This window comes from Dipodomys spectabilis, unplaced genomic scaffold (genome assembly GCF_019054845.1).
Source record: "Dipodomys spectabilis isolate Male_0828 unplaced genomic scaffold, ASM1905484v1 ptg000108l, whole genome shotgun sequence".
In the NCBI taxonomy this organism is placed as follows: Eukaryota; Metazoa; Chordata; class Mammalia; order Rodentia; family Heteromyidae; genus Dipodomys; species Dipodomys spectabilis.
Genome location: NW_024870785.1, coordinates 3,802,761 through 3,820,998, shown reverse-complemented (window position 1 = coordinate 3,820,998; position 18,238 = coordinate 3,802,761). Strand labels below are relative to the sequence as shown.

The window sequence follows — 18,238 nt, the reverse complement described above, 5'->3', positions numbered from 1 at the left end:
GGCTGCGGTGGGCCCCGGCGGGCTCGGGGGCGGGGCCCTGGAGGCAGAAGGGCCTGTGGGCGGGGCCTCGCTCAGGGGACCGGGCTGGGGGCGGAGCCTCTCGCGGGAGACCGTGCTCTGGGCGGGGCCTCGCTCAGGGGACCGGGCTGGGGGCGGGGCTCACTGGGAGGCGGGCCCGGGGCGGGGCCTCGCGTAGGCGCCCGGCCGGGGGCGGGGCTTGCGCGGGAGCTGAGCCTTGGGAAGATGTGTGTGGATGGGGTTCTAGATCAGGGTGCAGGTGTGCGGTGCAGAGGGGTGTTGGGTAGGAGGCTGCGGGAAGGAGGAGACCAAATCACGCAGGCTGTAATCACAACGCCGAATTGCACAATTGGGCCTGCTAGAACCACACCCGAGGCAAAATTTCTGGAAAAGCTCCTGTGTCCTTTACTAATTGTAAAATCAGTGATTTTGTTTTGAAATGTAGGGTTCACTAGGCGGTATTCTACTTAAATATAGAGATCTTTTTAAACGTCAGAAAGTAATGCATTTCCACCTTTGATATGTTTTCTTTACATGTCAACAAGCAGAAATTGAGTGAATACAATTACTCTATGTTGCTGTTCTGTAACTTGACAGCCACTGTGAGAGGTTTATCTTCATTCCATGTTTTATTGTCCTCAGAAAGCCTTGAGGACCAAGCAATCCCACAGTTTGGTAGAGAAGGAAAAGGAAACTGCATTTAGCAAAGTGAAGTGGTAGTGCTAGCATTTACATCTAATGAAGGACCTGCTCCCCTACCCACCCTCCCAGCTACACTAGATAGACTCTCTGAAGAGCTTGTGGGTTTGCCTGTTAGAGGGGGGAGAAAAAAAAAAGCCAGAAACATAGGTCCCATGGTTTCCCTTATTTGCAATATCTAGTATATGTATGAGTCAAGTGGAAAAGGTCAGATAATGTGATGTCAGGAAAATGAACCCTTAGATATGTATTTTAATGTTTTTTTCTTTCATGCATGTGTTTCTAACGCATTTATAAGATTATCTCTTTGTTGCTTTGTATGTCCCTCCCCCACAGTATAACCCCTGCTTTCACTATATTTGATGTCAGTATAACTTGTGGAGGAGATGGGGAAAAACCAGTTGTTTAAGGATACAGGTGGACCTGTTGCAACAATGAGAAGTACAAGTTGACAAGTCCAAAACGAGCTTTACAACGTTGGTGGGGGGGGAGGGGGGAAGGGGGAGGAAGCAGAAGGATTGGGATTGGGGGGGAGGGGGGAGGCTGGGAAGGGATGTGAAGGGTAAACCAAAGGAGGAGGCTGCAATGCTTGGTAAGAAATGTACGCATTATCCTGCCCATGTAATTGTAACCCCTCTGTACAGTATGTTCACAAATAAAATTAAATTAAATTTAAAAAAATTAAATTAAAAAAAAAAAAAGCCAGGTGGCAGTGATTCACGCCTTGAACTGAAGAGCTGAGGGACAGTGCCAAGGCCCAGAGTTCAAGCCCTACAACTGACAGAAAAAAAAAAAAAAAGAAAAAGGAAAGGATTGTTATTGTTTTTTGGTCCTGGGCACTGTCCCTCAGTTCTTCAGGCAAGGCTAGCACTCTACCACTTGAGCCACAGCACCACTTCCTGTTTTTTCTACTAATGTGGTGCTGAGGAATACAAACCCAGAGCCTCATGCTTGCAAGGCAAGCACTCTACCACTGAGCCAACTTCCCAGCCCTAGTTTGTTATTGTTATATTTAGCCTAAGTATTCTTTTCTTTTTTGCCAGTCCTGGGGCTTGAACTCAGCACCTCAGGCACTGTTCCTGAGCTTCTTTTGCTCAAGGCTAGCACTCTACCACATGAGCCAACAAAGCACTATTTCTGGTTTTTTCTGTTTATATGGTTCTGAGTAACCGAACCCAGGGCTTCATACCTGCTAGGCAAGCACTTTACCACGAAGCCACATTTCTAGCCCCTGAGTATTCTTTAAAATTCCATTTCAATGTAAGTTTATCAGAGCTCAATGTGTTTCTGGTCATGAAAAACCCAAGAATTCAATGCACTGATGCCCATAGCATCTGTTATCAGCTAGATAATAGAACTTCCATTCCACAGAGACATAGGACATCTTTATTGCTGGTATTGGTATGCACAGATGTCTTTAAGGTTCTGACTCAATACCTTCCGTTGCCTAGAATGAAAACAATCATGCTCTGTCAAAAATACAGGCCTGTTTTCAGAATCATATGTGGTAGGACAGACTAGGACATGGTATGATCAATTGTAAAATTCTTGGCTGCCTAGTACCTGAATGTTTATTCCTTGCTCACACAAGGTTCAGTGAGGATCGGTTGTGTGTTCAGGACACGTGTCCTCTCCTGTGTGGGTGACTCAGAGACACAGGCTACTCCATCTTTGGACTCCTCCATTTCAACTCCAGACCCTTCCTCACAGTGGCTGCAGAACAGAGACCTGACAACCACAAGTGTCATTTCAGCGTATCTGTCCCCAAATGACTTATCACCTGACTCTGCCCACCTGCAAGGGCAGCCAAGAAATGGTTTTGTGTGCACTTGGAAGGAGAGCACTAGTAATGTCTCCATAATAATCCACATTATCCCCGTCTTTTGTACAGGCCTAGAAATAGTCATCTTGAAATAGAACTCTATTCCAGATGGGCTCCAGGTGCAAAGGGGCCCCCCTCTCTTTTCTCAGCGTGCTCCTAACACAAAAACATTGCTATTTCTCCAGCTCTTCCCCCATCTCCCTGTGTATGGTGTAAGGAAAGGAGGAAAATAAACACCACAGGTTCCAACTCACTGAACTCTCCATCTTGGCCTTTACTTCCCTAATTTCATCTCTCCTTCCCGCAACCCAGGTCCCTTTTTTTTTTCCCCTAGCAAATGTCAAAGACTATTGGAATCTGAAAATTCTTCTGAATGAAGAGAGAAATGGTACCTATACAAGCCTAGCCACTTGTTCGGAAAGTGCTTGTTGTCAGTGATTGTCCCATCACTACCCATGGAAGTTTTAGGGAAAAAGCAGAATAGGAAGTATGTTTTATTTTTGTACTGGCACTGAAGTTTGAACTCAGGGCCTGGACGCTGTCTTTTAGCTTTTCACTAAATGTTGGCACTGATGGCTCAAACTTGTAATCTAAGCTACTCAGGAGGCTGAGATTTGAGGATGAAAAGTTCAAAGCCCAGCCCAGGCAGGAAAGTCCTGAGACTCTTAATTTCCAGTTAGCCACAAAAAAGCCAGAAATGGACTGTGGGTCAAGTGGTAGAATGCCAGCCTTCAGAGAAAATGCTATACTAAGGAACAGCACCCAAGCACTGAGTTCAAGCCTCAGTACTGGCACCAAAATACAAAAGAAACAAAAGAATGTAGTGAAATTATTAACTTCCTCTTGCTTCTGGTTTCCAAAGTGTTTTAAATAACTACTTACATGGATTACCACATGCAGGTATTGTGAGAACTGAAAGATGTCCAAGGCAGGATTCTGCCCTTTCAAGAATAGAAAACAAGAGCTGGAGCTGGTGCCTCACACCTGTAATCTTAGTTACCAGGAGGCTAAGATCTGAGATTCTCGGTTAGTTCAAAGTCAGCCTGGGCAGGAAAGTCTGTCAGACTTATCTCCAAATGACCACTCAAAAACCATAATTGGAGCTGCGGCTCTTAAGTGGTAGAACCCCAGCCTTGAGCAAAAGAACTCAGAGACAGTGCCCAGGCCCTGAGTTTAAGCTTCATGACAAGAAAAAAAACAATAACAAAAACCCCCAGAAAACAAGCAAGGGTACAAGGAACCTCTGGACAGGAGCCGTTAACTCAGTAGCACAGTGGCTACCCAGCGTGCACAAGGCCCTGGGTTTGCCCTGCAGGACTGAAAAAAAAGATGACTTGATAATCACACCCATAAATATGAACAATCCAAAAAGGGACCAGTGACAGTGAAGTAGCCATGCTGCAGCAAAACCATCCCTTGGCGCCAGCAACACACATCTGTGTCACCGTAGTTGTTGAGCATTCTGACGATCACCAGGTCAAAGCCCTCTGCCGTGTACCCCGCCTGCGAAGCCGCGGCCAGCCCAGCCTGGCTCGGGTTGTCCGTTCCGCTCGGGCCTCTCCGCGGGGACAGCACGCCTGTCTCAAGCCCGTTCCCCGAGGTACGTCGCAGCAGCCAGGCCCGGCGGAGGGGCCGGGGGAGCCCTTCCCGGGGTGGGGCAGAGCAGTCCTGGGTTTGAACTCGGGGAGGGAGGAGGCTTGCTCGGGAGCTGCTTTACCCGTGGGCCACGCCCCCGGCCCCTTTTCCTCCTCCGGTCCCGAGCTCCGACCCAGGCCTGGCCAGAGGTCGGGACCGCAGCTCCCCCCGCTCCCCCCTCCCCCGTCACCGCGCCCGGCCTCCGGGGGCAACGGCGAGCGGCTGGGAGGCGCGTGCGGCCCCCGCTGACGCGCCCGCCGTCCAGACACCCGCGGATCGTCGCCTCCCGGCCTGGATGCAAGTCGCGCTCCCCAGGACCAACATGGCGCGGTCCTGCGGGCGGCGCGAGGGGCGGGGCCGCGCGCGTCACGTGACAGCCCCGCGAGCCGCGCGCTCTCAGCTGTTGCCCCCCCCTTCCCCGGGCACGCGCAGGAGCCCGGCGGCCGTGGGGGCGGCGCCACGGTCCCGCTAGGGGCGACCTCCCCGGGTCTCCGCGGGGTCTCGGATGCGGGGAGGGCGAGGGCTGCGCCGCTCCGGCATGTCTGGGGGTTCACGCGTCCTGTCAGCTTCGAAGTCCTCGGGGCTGAAAACTCGCTTCGGCAGGAGGTGGGGTCGGGGCTGAGGCGCGCGAGCCCCGGGGACGCCCGCGGCGCGGCCCCACGCCCGCCGGCGAGCCCGCGGTGTGGGCGGGTCAGCGGGCGGGGCTCTGGGCTGGGGGCGGGGCTCTGGGCTGGGGGCGGGGCTCTGGGCAGGGGCGGGGCTCTGGGCGGGGAGGGCGGGGCGGAGGGATGGGCGCGGGGAGCGGGAGGGCGGGCCGGCGCTCCGCGGGCTCCGGCCGCGCGGCCTCCGCGTGGCCGCTGGCGGGGACCCAGGGGGCCCCCGTTTCGGGGCGCGGCCTGGCCTCGCCCCCTCCCCGCCTCCGGGCCGGCGGGCCGGGCGATGCGGAGACGTGAGGCCCCCCGCGGGCCGTCCCGGCCGGACTCCGCCCGGCGCCCGCGCGTCGCTCCGCGCCCCGCTCCGCGCCCCGCTCCGCGCCCGGGGCCGGCGGCAGCGGCTCTGCCCGCGGAGTCGGCCATGGGGCACAACGGGAGCTGGGTGCCCCGGAACGCCAGCGAGCCCCGCAACACCTCGGGGGCCGAGGCGGCGGGCGCGAACCGCAGCGCGCTGGGGGAGCTGGGCGAGGCGCAGCTGTACCGCCAGTTCACCACCACCGTGCAGGTCGTCATCTTCATCGGCTCGCTGCTCGGTGAGCCCCGGGGGGCGGGCGGGCACGGCGGGCGGCTCGGGACCCTCCGCGCCGGCGCCCGCAGCGCACGGCCGCGGGGCCGCCCCCTCCACTCCGCAGCGGCGCGGGGCGCGCAGCAGTCAGGACGGGACCCGGCTTTCTCGCGGGCTGGGCTCGGTCTGTGGTCCCTGCGGCGGTCCCTGCGCCCAGGCTCCCCCCCCCCCCCAGGCCGGGCTCCGGGCCGGGTGCCTCGGCCTCTGCTCCTGGGCGCCCGGGCGCGGCGCTGGGGCTCTGGGGCGCTGGGCGCTGGGGCGCTGGGCGCTGGGCGCTGGGCGCCCGGGCGCGGCGCTGGGGCTCTGGGGCGCTGGGCGCTGGGGCGCTGGGGCGCTGGGCGCTGGGCGCCCGGGCGCGGCGCTGGGGCGCTGGGCGCTGGGGCGCTGGGCGCTGGGGCGCTGGGGCGCTGGGCGCTGGGCGCTGGGGCGCTGGGCGCTGGGCGCTGGGGCGCTGGGGCGCTGGGCGCTGGGGCGCTGGGCGCCTGCTCTTGTTTACCAACAGCCGAAGAATCCGTGGGAATTTGTGGTTGGTGGAGGTTCCACTCACTGTTGAAGGGGCGGTTTATTTTACTAGCTACGCCAGAAGCCATACATATGTGTGCATACATCCATAGACACACAGGTACCTAGATACACACACACACGTACACACACCTAGGTGTCCACGCTCTTCATTTCGGAAGCGCACTTTGTGTGTGTTTGGCGGCCCGGTTCTTCAGAACGTGGACCTGCTGGGAAGTCAAACTTGATGTGCTGCCTTCGGATATTTTGAAAAACCTCCAAGTAAAGCAGAACCATCTCCGCTGCTACATCTGTGTTTCAAGTACACAGACAAGATGAAACGCTCAAATCACACACAACTGATTTTTTTACCCCCTTGTGTAAAGGAGGGAAAGAAACGAAAAACGGAAACGGGACATTTCCCGTTAGAGGGAACTCGGCGGGTTCCACGGAATGCCCGCACTAGTGAGAGCGCATGTCTACTACTGCCATGCCTGTGCTCCCCACCCCTCTGTTTCTGCTGAGGCTTGCCAGACTCCGTGCATACTGCCTGTAAATAGGTGTAAAAATCTCTGGTGTGGCGTTAACAAGCTAGTGAAGAGATTATCATTATAGGTGATATCGTAGACAAGAGTTTAAAGTCTTAAAGTTTCAAAGAGATTATCTTTCTTAGTCTCTTGGGGACTTCTGTGGAAACAAAAATAACATCCAAAAGACCTTATTTGGATGAATTTTAAATGTTCGGAATTTCCCTTCAAAGTTTTTCTAATTGTCATCTTTCCATTGCATTCTTTTTGTAGTATTTATTTCATTTTTATCATGAGGGCATTTTCAGGAATAGACAGTGATGTTGCGTGTGTGTTTTAAGATTGACCTTAATGTGGAATACATGTAAACAGAACAAAAGCTTAGCATGTCCCAGGTACTTTGACTTAATAAACACTGAAACAGAAGCTGGGCAAGTATTATTGCGCTTTATTTCTGCAGGCTTTCTGTGTTAGTCCATCACTGTCATCGTTTAGTTTTTCCTGATTGATACTTTTGAAGAAAAATCGGGAGAATTTTCTTTTTCACATTTGACTCTGAACATAGAAGACCGGGTTGTAAGAGTGAGCAGTAGACAGACATTCAGTAGAAGATACTTCTGCTTGTTTTATCCTTTCTACTTTAGCAGCTAAGATCAAAGCTGCTGGGTAAATTTGTTCTTATTCAGCTCCTTCCTACGTAGCACTGGCCAGTGACATGCAAAACAGCTCCCATGTCTCTGAAGAGGAGACTGATCTATCCCTGCTCTTTGGTGATGTTTGGCTTCACCTAGGGATACACGTTCTTTCCTGTGTCTTTCTAAGAGAGAATTCCATTTGCTCCTTTCCAGTTTCAAAAAATACAGGTAACATTTCTGGTTTCCACGAAAGCTTAGTATTTGTTATTTGCTAGTACTTTTGATTCATTATCTGATCCATTCAAATATGTCTATGTACATTGAAACTTTCCTGGGAATGCCAGGAAAAATGAGCTTCGAGCTTAAGTTCCAAATCATGTACACTCAGTTGCTAGGTAGGTAAATTTGGGAATTATGGTTTGGAAGCCCCCAAATAGATTAAGACCAGGACAGAGGTAAATTGTGGGAGGATGGAATTGTATCCGGAATAAATAATCAATTAACCGATTTAGTATTTAGTAATTTAGTACTCCTCTTTTCCCAAACACAGACAAATGAGTTTTTCTTCTTTTCCCCCTCTTTAAACAAATAAAATATACTTTACACATCCTCTAAATAGATTTTTTTTTTAAATCAGGCTTTTCAGAGGCTTGTTAATATGTGAAAACAATTCCTACAAAGAAATTCCTTCTCCTGATATGTTGTACCTCTTTTTGAAAACTGTTTTGATATCAACCCTTAACAGCTTGGAATAAATAACTTATTCCAACTATAGGGAACATTATTTGCCATGTTGAAAATGAACTCATTGTATATGATATTACTTAATACTACAGCTTTGGGGGGTTTGGGAAAATGATTGTTTCTCAGTATTCTTTATGAAGTATTTTTGGGATATCTTCAGATAGGTAGAGTCAGATAATTGAGTCTGAAATTTTGAGTCAGATGGATTGAGATTCCTCTTCTGTAATACATGGCTCATACCACTTTTAGTAGTTAACAGTATGAGGTCAAAGACTCACTCACACAGTTCTGGAATCACCATTTCCGGCTAATGCTTTGGATAGAACTCTCTGAGATTCAGCTTTCTTTTCCCCACTTTCCCTGGATTCACAATCCAAATGCTTTGTTCTGCCTTGGAGCAATGACTTAGTAGTGAGGAATGACCTAGCTTATTACCTGTACACTACTCCTGCACAGATTTCTAGTCCTCTGCACTATCATCATTGGAGACATGGAGGAGTTTTTATAAATATAAGCGAATTTCCTGTTATTTTAACAAAATTATCACTGTGAACAGTAGCTAGCAGTCATGTGTCCTACACTGAAATTTGAAATACAAGGCCACCATACTTAGGGTTTGGGTTTGAAAGCTGCCTGTTCTTTCTGTTCTTTCCTTACTGTTAGGAAGTGGTACCTGTCCCCTATTCATATGTGGAGTTTTAACCCCAATGTGGTGGTAATTTAGGAGGTAGGCCCTTAGAAGGTACACAAGTTTGGATGAGGTCATGAGGGTGGGGTCCTCATGATTGATTGGTGTCCAAGAGCTGGCTTAGTCTGTCCCCCTCCCTTTCCCTCCCCCTCCCCCATGATATAACAAGAAGGCAGCTGGGTCATTAATCATATCAAGCCATTTCAGAAGACTCAGCCCTAACATACACAAGTGTTAGCACACAGGAAAACCAAAAACTCATGGCATTCTTAGTTTGGAGAATCTGAAAAACAGTCCTTCTGACTGTGGGACATAATTTGTATCTTTGCATAGTCTTACAGGCCCAATGTTAGGGGTGTGTGTGTGTGTGTGTGTGTGTTTTGGTTGTGGTGGGGCTTGAACTCTGGGCCTGGGCGCTATCCTTCAGCTCTTCAGCTCTAGGCAAGCGCTCTACTACTTAAGCCACAGCGTTACTTCTGATTTTCTGAGTGGTTTATTGGAGATAAGAGTCTCACGGAGTTTCCTGCCTGGGCTGGCTTTGAACCTCAATCCTCAGATCTCAGCCTCCTGAGTAGGTAGGATTACAGGCGTGAGCCACTGATGCCCTGCTAATATTAGGTGGTGCTGGTCCTGGGGCTTGAACACAGGGCCTGGGTACTGTCCCAGAGCTTTTTGTCTCAAGGCTAGCACTCTACCACTTTGAGCCATGGCACCACTTCTGGTTTTCTGGTGGTTAATTGGAGGGAGATAAGAGTCTCAAGGACTTTCCTGTCCCAGTTGGCTTTGAGCTGTAATCCTCAGAGCTCAATCTCCTCAGTAGCTAGGACTACAGGCATGAGCCACCAATGCCTGGCTGTGATTCTTTATTTTTTTAAGCAATGAGACTGATTGGACCCATGTTTGTATTTTCTTTCCTTTTCTTTTTTAAAATATAATTTTATTATTATTATTATTATTTTGTTTATGTGGTACTAAGGAATTGAATCCAGGGCCTCATGAATGCTAGATAAACATTGTCACCCAGCCCTTCTATTTTTCAATAATACAAATTGCCAAAGAAATCCAAATCTCCTTTTTTAACTTAAATTTGTTGGAGTATCTGTAACAGACAACAGAAGTGTTTTTAAAAATCACCATCTATATCCTGAAAATGGGTAGCCAAATTAAAGGGTCAGTAATTTGTTAAACAGCACTTTTTTTTTTTTTTTTGGGTCCGGTCATGGGGCCTGAACTCGGCCTGGGCGCTGTCCCTCAGCTCTTCAGCTCAAGGCTAGCGCTCTACCACTTGAGCCACAGCGCCACTTCCGGCTTTTTTTTTTTTGCTTATGTGGTGCTGAGGAATTGAACCCAGGGCTTCATGCATGCAAGGCAAGCACTCTACCACTGAGCCACCTTCTCAGCCCTAAACAGCACAGTTTTACAGCCCAGTAGGGCTGGCACAGTGGAGGTGGGATGCTCAGAAAGAGCAGCCGCTGAAACCCAGAGCTGGGGGAACTGAGCGGGAACTGGAGGGCAGCTGGACGGACGCTCTCACTGGCATGGAGGAAGATTGTGCAGTCTGGCACAGTGGAAAGTCTCGCTCAGGCTCTGAGAGACCTGAGCCTGGGAGTGGAAAGGCTCTGGAAACTGGGATTGGCAGAGGTTTGTGGGTACACAGGGGCATAAATTTGCAAGAGATTCATTGTACCAGGAAATATCTTGGCAACTGTCCTGAATCAGCTTCTGATTCTTTTCATCTCTCCGTTAAACATCTATTTTAATCCATCCACAGCTTTTTATACATACCTTTTGACAGTTAATAGAAAAATCTAGCAGGAAGGAAGATATCTTGCTATGCAAGAAAAGGAAATAGTAGCTGGGTACAGTGGCTCATACCTGTAATGCTTAGCTATTTAGGAGGTAGATTGGGAGAATTGCAGTTCTAGCCTAGCAAAGGCAAAAAGTTTCTGAAGCACCCAACTCAATAGGAAAAGGTTGGTTCAGACCTATCATCCTTCCTACAATGGGAAGTGTAAATAATAGGATCACAACCCAGGCAAACAAAAAGTGAGACCCTATCTCAAAAATAATGAGAACAAAAAGGTCTGGTAGGGTGGCTTAAATGGTAGAGAACCTTTCTAGCACACATAGTTTTCATATATTTTAAAAACTAAACTTTGTACTTTGAGATAACTGTAGATTCACATTAGAAACAGTTCAGAGATGCCTGTCCTCTTCATTCATTGTAGTGTGTGTGTGGGGTGTGTGTGTGTGTGTGTGTGTGTGTGTGTGTGTGTGTGTGTGTGTGTGTGTGTGTGTGTGTGTGTGTGTGGTGAGTGAAATATTGTAACCAGGCTGCTGCTGCTGGTATTTCCTTTCTTATAGCCATACTCACTTCTCTTCTACCTTAGACCCTGGTTATTCCTGGTAACCACTGATCTGTTCCCCCCCGCCCCCACCCCGTCCCCTTCTTTTTTTTTTTTTCCTGGTCCTGGGGCTTGGACTCAGGGCCTAGACACTGTCCCTGAGCCTCTTTGTGCTCAAGGCTAGCTTTCTGCCACCTGAGCTATAGCGCCACGTCTGGCTTTTTCTGAATAGTTCATTGGAGATAAGAATCTCATGGACTTTCCTTGCCCAGGCTGGCTTTGAACTACTATCCTCAGATCTCAGCCTCTTGAGTAGCTAGGATTATAGATGTGAGCCATCGGCATCTGGCCTGTTTTCCATTTCTATAATTTTGTAATTTGAAGAATGCTATATCAACGGAATACTATAGTAAGTAGCCGTGGGGATTATTTGTTTCCCCACACACACTCAGAATAATTGTCTGGAGATTCATCCAGATTGTGGCATTGTATCAGAAGTTCTGTCTTTTTTTTTGTCAATTCCATTTATATGATCATGAATGAAAGCATATCCAATGCCACACTTAGCTGGATATTTTTGTTATAAATGCTCTCAACTTAGAACATAATACCTATAGAAAGATGAAAGAGTCAAAGTAACAAACTCGATTTAAAAAATCTAAAATTCTCCCTTTCTTGAAATCTCAGGTTTTGACATGGAAAAGGCTGAGCCGGGTAGAGGAGCACAATCTCCTCTCTCTCCAGCCTGAGCATCTGGCCAAGTTTCTTGGCCTTCCAGGCTTGGCACTGAGCTGGAATGGCGATAGAGGAGGGAAGGAGGGCATGGACAAGGGACAGAGGAAGGCTTTCATGACTGACACTGTTGTGAGTGGCTTCACTCTCCTTTGCCAGTCCCCTGTTTCCTAGGTGGCGGTGGTGGCCTCTCTATTCTGGCCTCAGCTCCTGTGAGGGAACCTCCAATTTTCCTTTGCCTCAGCACTGATGTGGTTTCCCCCACATTGCACTTACACCCAGCCCACAACACCTATTAAATGGGACACAAGCACCCTTTGCCCTTGGTGAGTGCTGGGAGTACTGCTGCTTGCCGGAGCCGCTGCTCAGCAGCCCAGCCCTGGCCCTTTAGGCATCCCACAGAGGAACTGTGGGAATCCAGTTGTTGGGGGCACAAATCAAGCTATCTGAATGGACTTGTTGAAACCTTTTCCTAGGCTTGAGGGGAGAGAAGGGTACCCCTTTCCTTCCTAGAAATCACTCCCAGTGTCCACACAAGTTCTTTCCTCTAGCCTAGATAAGCTTTGAGTCATGGCCATACGTAGAGAACTTTGCATCTTGATCTGATACCTTCCTGAGAATGCTGTATCTATCGCATGTTGAGGCCTTTGTCGAATTTTCTGTTTTCAGTGATGATATACTATGTTAATTTAGAAGTGCCTTTATTCCTACTTAAAATTTATGAAGCAATTTTGTTGCAGCTCTCCATGTTCCTCATTGACATGAACACCTGCTTCTTTTAGGAGTGTTTGGAACCATCTCACTTTTTTCAGAGTTCATCATCATTGCTTCAAGTATATACATGAAACTCCATTAAAAATAAAACAGCAGGGCTGGGAAGGTGGCTCAGTGGTAGAGCGCTTGCCTTGCATGCTTGAGGCCCTGGGTTCGATTCCTCAGCACCATATAAGCAAAAAGAAAAAAGCCGGAAGTGGCGCTGTGGCTCAAGTGGTAGAGCGCTAGCCTTGAGCTGAAGAGCTGAGGGACAGCGCCCAGGCCCAGAGTTCAGGCCCCACAACCGGACCCAAAAAAATAAAAAAATAAAACAGCAGGGGCTGGGAAGGTGGCTCAGTGGTAGAGCGCTTGCCTTGCAAGCCTGAGGCCCTGGGTTTGATTCCTCAGCACCACATAAGCAAAAAGAAAAAAGCCGGAAGTGGCGCTGTGGCTCAAGTGGTAGAGCGCTAGCCTTGAGCTGAAGAGCTGAGGGACAGCGCCCAGACCCAGAGTTCAGGCCCCACAACCAGACCAAAAACAAAAAAAACCAAAAAACAACCAAAATAAAACAACAACAACAACAACAACAGTAGAGGCCAGCTGGCCTCTAGTGGCTCACGCCAGTCATCCTAGCTACTCAGGAGGCTGAGATCTGAGGATTGCCATTTGAATCCAGCCTGGGCAGGAAAGTTGGTGAGACTCTTATCTCCAATTAATCACAGAAAGGGCTAGAAGTGGTGTAGTAGCTTAAGTGGTAGCTTGAGTAAAAGGAGGTTAGGGACACCACCCAAGCCCAGAGTTCAAGGTCTAGGATGGGCAAACAAACAGCAACCAACCCCCCCCCCCAAAAAAAACAACAAAACTCAAAAAGTCAAACAACATGGCCACTGAGAACTTTATACAAACCAAAATTAACTATTCTAGCTAGTACTGCACAGGACATTACTCTAGTAGTAGAAAACCTGCCCAACTGCTGCAGGCCTGAGTTTGAACCAGAGGGAGAGGGAGGGAGGCAGGGAGGAAGGAAGGAGAGAGAGACAGAGGCTTAAAGTTGTGAGCCCAAAAGATGATCTTGCCTCATTTTACCCCATGTGATAACCTCTACAGGAACCCAGAGTAGCCTTGATTGAGGTAATTTCAGGTCATCATGCCTTCTCTGAACCCCCAAATTATTTATTACTTCTTCTAGATAAAGTAATTGGGAGAGTGAGCTATATCGAGTGACTGTATTTTTCTGACCAAGCCTATTTGCGGACCACTCTGCCTTGCATGGTGGGGGATCTGCTCTATTCCTATCCCTGGGTATCTCATTTGCACCTTTAATTACAGCTGCTTCTTGTTGGGGCTCACTGTGCAGTTTTTTAGGACAAGAAACGCTTTGGAAGCTGCTAAGTGGAAAGGAAAGGATAACTCTCTAAGTCAGTGTGAGTGTGAATTTAATTTCCAGGAACACCAAGTTCAAGAAAAACTCAAGCACAGAGACAAAATAATCAGATTTGAGTTTCCAAACCCTGTGGTTGATCAATGAGAATAGCACCTTTTGTATTGACCTGGTGTTTCTGTGCTTTGCTTCTCTGGCTGCAGCCATGAATCCATAAATGCTCAGAAGCTCCAAGGTGAAGCCCTCTGCTCCCGCCACATGAAAGCCAGGCTTCAGGACTTGCTGGTTAACTACCTGCTTCCCAGCAGGATACTGTTATTTTTGAAATTGGGTGAAACTTTTCTCTGAAGAGCAAGGAGGAATCAATCAATGGGCTCTGGCTAGGGAGGGACCACAGTAGGCACTAGGAAAGGGGAAGACTGGCCTGGCCCTGCTGCTGAGGGGTGGCTTGTCTGCTGGTTTGAGGGCCACAGTAGGAGTTGGGAAAGGGGAAGACGGCCCTGGCCTTGCCGTGGTGTGGTGGGTTGTGTGCTGGTAAACCACCTTGCTTCTCTGATGTTTATGGCAAGTCAGAGTTCTTACACTTAGTGTAAGAATCCCTGTGAACTCAGGGCCTGAGTACTTGCTAGACAGGTATTGTACTGCCGAACCATGCTCCCAGCCTTCTTTTGCATTGACAGTGTCTTGCCTGGCTGCATACCTGGATTCCGTTCTCCTATGATTTAGGCTTCCTGTTGTAGCTGGGATGAGAGGTGCGTGCCACCATGCCTGCTTAGCTTCTTCCACTGGTGTGGAGGTCTCTTGGACTTTAATCCCCAGGCTGGGCTGGAACCTTGGACCCTTTCATTCTCACCCGTCCAAGTATCTGCGATTAGGAGTGTGAGCCACTAGCATCCAGCTTAGAAGTGGAATTCTGGCATTTATGTTTTAGGGTATATCTTTTGGTAAACACGGTTTCCCTCATTAATCCTCAGATGTTCCTGCTCTTCCTTGTAGCCTGATGGATGGTGTACTTCATGGTTGGAAACACATGGAGCGCTCAGAATTGACATAAATGGGAACACAGTAAATTATTTCGTGGTAGACCTTTAAAAAATAATTTTTATTGATGTAGAAATTGAGAGTTCAGACTCTGACCATCTCATGGGGGAATGGTCATGTACTATGCCTGGTGTTTCCGACTCTTGTCCCTTTTAGCTATTTGAGTTGTCTTCTTCTGGGAATGTAGTCAAAGCATTTTCTTTTTAAGCTGAGCACAAAGGAGAACAGTGGGAGTGGGTGGGTGATCAGAAGGACCAATTAAGGTCTATTTGGCCTTGGGGAGAATTGTGCTGGATTGAGCGTGTAAATCCGACGTCAGATGTGGACAGCCAGGGCACATGTGGGCAGCTTTAAAAGTACAGTCCCCTGTGATTTGGTCTGCTTATTAGGCCTTGTATTGTTAGTATCAGGCATCCTTTATTTTGACTATGGGATCTTTGTGTACATGAATGCTAAAGCTATTTTAAATCTCTTTGGCTTCTTTTAATCTCAACAGGAGTCTTTTGTTACTCAAGAGTGAAGTGTATAGTTTTTTTTTTTTTTTTTTTTGTCTTTTCTTTTTTGGGACTAGGGATTGCACCCAGGACGTTGCACTTGCTAGGCAAGCGTTTTGCCACTGAGCTACATCTCAGCCCAAGTATATAGATTTTAACTGAACTTATTATACTATAGTCAATTTAGTGCTAACTTTAATATGTTGACTCACATTGAATTCCTTCCTTCCTTCCTTCCTTCCTTCCTTCCTTTTCTTTCTTTCTTTCTTTCTTTCTTTCTTTCTTTCTTTCTTTCTTTCTTTCTTTCTTTCTTTCTTTCTTTCTTTCTTTCTTTCTTTCTTTCTTTCTTTCTTTCTTTCTTTCTTTCTTTCCCAGTCTTGGGGCTTGAACTCAGGGCCTGGGTGCTGTCCCTGAGCTTCTTTTGCTCAAGTCTAGCACTCTACCACTTGAGTCACAGTGCCACCTTTGGCTTTTTCTGTGTATGTGGTATTGAGGAATTGAACCCAGGGTTTCATGCATGCTAGGCAAGTACTCTATAAGCCACATCCCCAGCCTAAATTTAACATTTACTAAACTCTTGAGACTTTACTTATGGTTACTGTGCTTCCCCCTCCCCATTATTTTTGTACTTATTTAGTTTAGAAGCTTGAACTGTGGGCCTAGGCACTGTCCCTGAGCTTCTTTGCTCAAGGCTAGCACTCTACCATTCTTCACCACAGCTCCATTTCTGGTTTTCTGGTGGTTATTGGAGATAAGAGTCCCACAGTCTTTCCTGTCCGAGTTGCCTTTGAACCACAATCCTCAGATGTCAGCCTCCTGAGTAGCTAGGATGACAGGTGAGAGCCACCAGCCACCAGCTAGATTAGTACTTTAGTTGTATCCGTTTAAACATTATCATTTATATCTCTAAACTTAAAATGTTTTAATTCTTCTTATCAACCTATCTGTTTTTACTCTGGGTGATGTTTCCTATATATCCTTTATATCTTCTTTTAAGTAATCAATTGAAAAAAACAGTATAGGGGCTGGGAAGGTGGCTCAGTGGTAGAGCACTTGCCTTGCATGCCTGAGGCCCTGGGTTCGATTCCTCAGCACCACATAAGCAAAAAGAAAAATACCGGAAGTGGCGCTGTGGCTCAAGTGGTAGAGCGCTAGCCTTGAGCTGAAGAGCTGAGGGACAGTGCCCAGGCCCAGAGTTCAGGCCCCACAACCGGACCAAAAAACAACAGAAAAAGAAAAAAGAAAAAAACAGTATAAAGGTCAGGAAGAGCACTTGCCACTGAAAGCTGATCTTTATGTTGATCTTTACTCTGTCATAATTTTTTTAAATAATTGTGGAACCAATTATGAGTGTATTAAATAGAACTATTATTCTGTCCATATTTCTTTCTTTTTTGGGGGGGGTCTGGTGGTGGGGGTCCGAAATAAACTAGATTATGGCCAAATAAAAACTTTGAAAATATTTCCTATAACCATGGTCATGATCTGTGAAGCAAAAAAGTGCAGTTAGCTATTGGACACTTCGAGGGTGTGGCCGTTGCTGAGATGAGCAGGGATGGTGGAAGGTGGAGGTTGAGGGCCGCTAGGCTGAAAACTGTATTTGTGAACTGGCCTTCATGTGCGTGCTTCAGAGTTGTCTTAATCCATTGTATGCAGCAGGCCTCCACATTTTACAAATATGCAGAGAAAGAGTATAAATTGTGTAAATATATTTAAAACTAATGGAAGGGAATGCCTTTGTTTTACTAAAGAACTAGTTTTTATAATACAGTTTTGTGCCTGCTGCATCTCAAAGTGACCTAGATTCCTGTCTGTAGAGATGGCCTGCAGAAGAGAATAAAGCATTGCTGGCTTCATTAAGGGCATCACATGGATTGATACAATTTTCTTTTCCCTGAGACATGGACTTGTGGATGAGTTATTTTATAGTTGAGCTGCCTGGAGTGGGAGCTATGGCCTCATTTCTTTTTACTGATTATATAGCCTGTTTTGGGTAATGACTCTTGGTTTATATTGCTTTTTAGCACAGCACATTTTTTCAGCACAAATGAATAACTTAGCCTCTGGTAGGATGTACAGGAAGCCAAAGAAAATTAACCAGAGTTAGAGGCAGTGTTCTAAATTGCATAAGTTCATAGTTCATGATAGTCTGTAATAGTTTATTTTGTGAAAAAAAATTCAGCCATGCCAAAGCTATTACTGTTTTGAGGATAATGTTCCTGGGATAAAAATAGGACTTTTATGTAGGACTTGTGTAGAGTATTGGGTCCCAGAGCTCTAGACTCAGATAGCTCTGGGGGAAAGTAAGCCCTGTTTCTTCTATTTGCCAATATTTTGTCCTGTGCTAGCTCTCAGTATTGGAAAAATAAATGCTTTTCTCACTGTAAAATAGCAGAGAATTTAGAAAACATAGAAAGTTACAAAGAAGAAAAGAATATTCACTTAACTCCCGAGCATTTCCTCTTGCCATTATCTGTCCTTTGAGAGCATCATTTTGTACCTTATGTGCTCTTTGATGACCATCCTTATAATTTTGGACAGTGACAGTATTTCATGTTTATATAGTGATAAATAGTGTTATGATGAGTATATATTTTAATTTTTTGTCCAAGTTTCTTTTCTCAGTGGGCTAATTTCCTGTAAGATTGTTGGTAGAGTTTTATTGTATATTGTTATTATTGTTGTAGTACTAGGATTTGAACTGGGTTCTTTCTTGCCTGACATATGCTGTACTACTTTGGGCACGTCTTTGCCCTAGCCTCCACTGCCCCCTTCGACTGCCAGCCACTATGCTTCCTATATATAGTTGGAATGACAGGGGTGTTCCACCATGCCCAACCTTTTTTTTTTTTTCCTTTCCTTTTCTTTTCCATCATAGAGCTTGAACTCAGGCCTGGGCGCTGTTCCTGAGCTTTTTCATTCAAGGCTTGAGCTCTACCGCTTGG

General features: G+C 47.5%; 1 protein-coding gene across 1 annotated transcript in view; it reads left to right on the top strand.

Moving 5' to 3' along the window:
• Positions 1–5,247: 5,247 nt before the first annotated feature.
• Positions 5,248–18,238, top strand: part of Gpr176 (G protein-coupled receptor 176) — a 47,865-nt gene continuing 34,874 nt past the window's right edge. The window contains exon 1 of the mRNA XM_042687411.1: positions 5,248–5,420. Coding sequence (XP_042543345.1) covers positions 5,249–5,420 — 172 coding nt within the window. The 5' untranslated portion in view covers position 5,248. The remainder of the gene's footprint in view (positions 5,421–18,238) is intronic.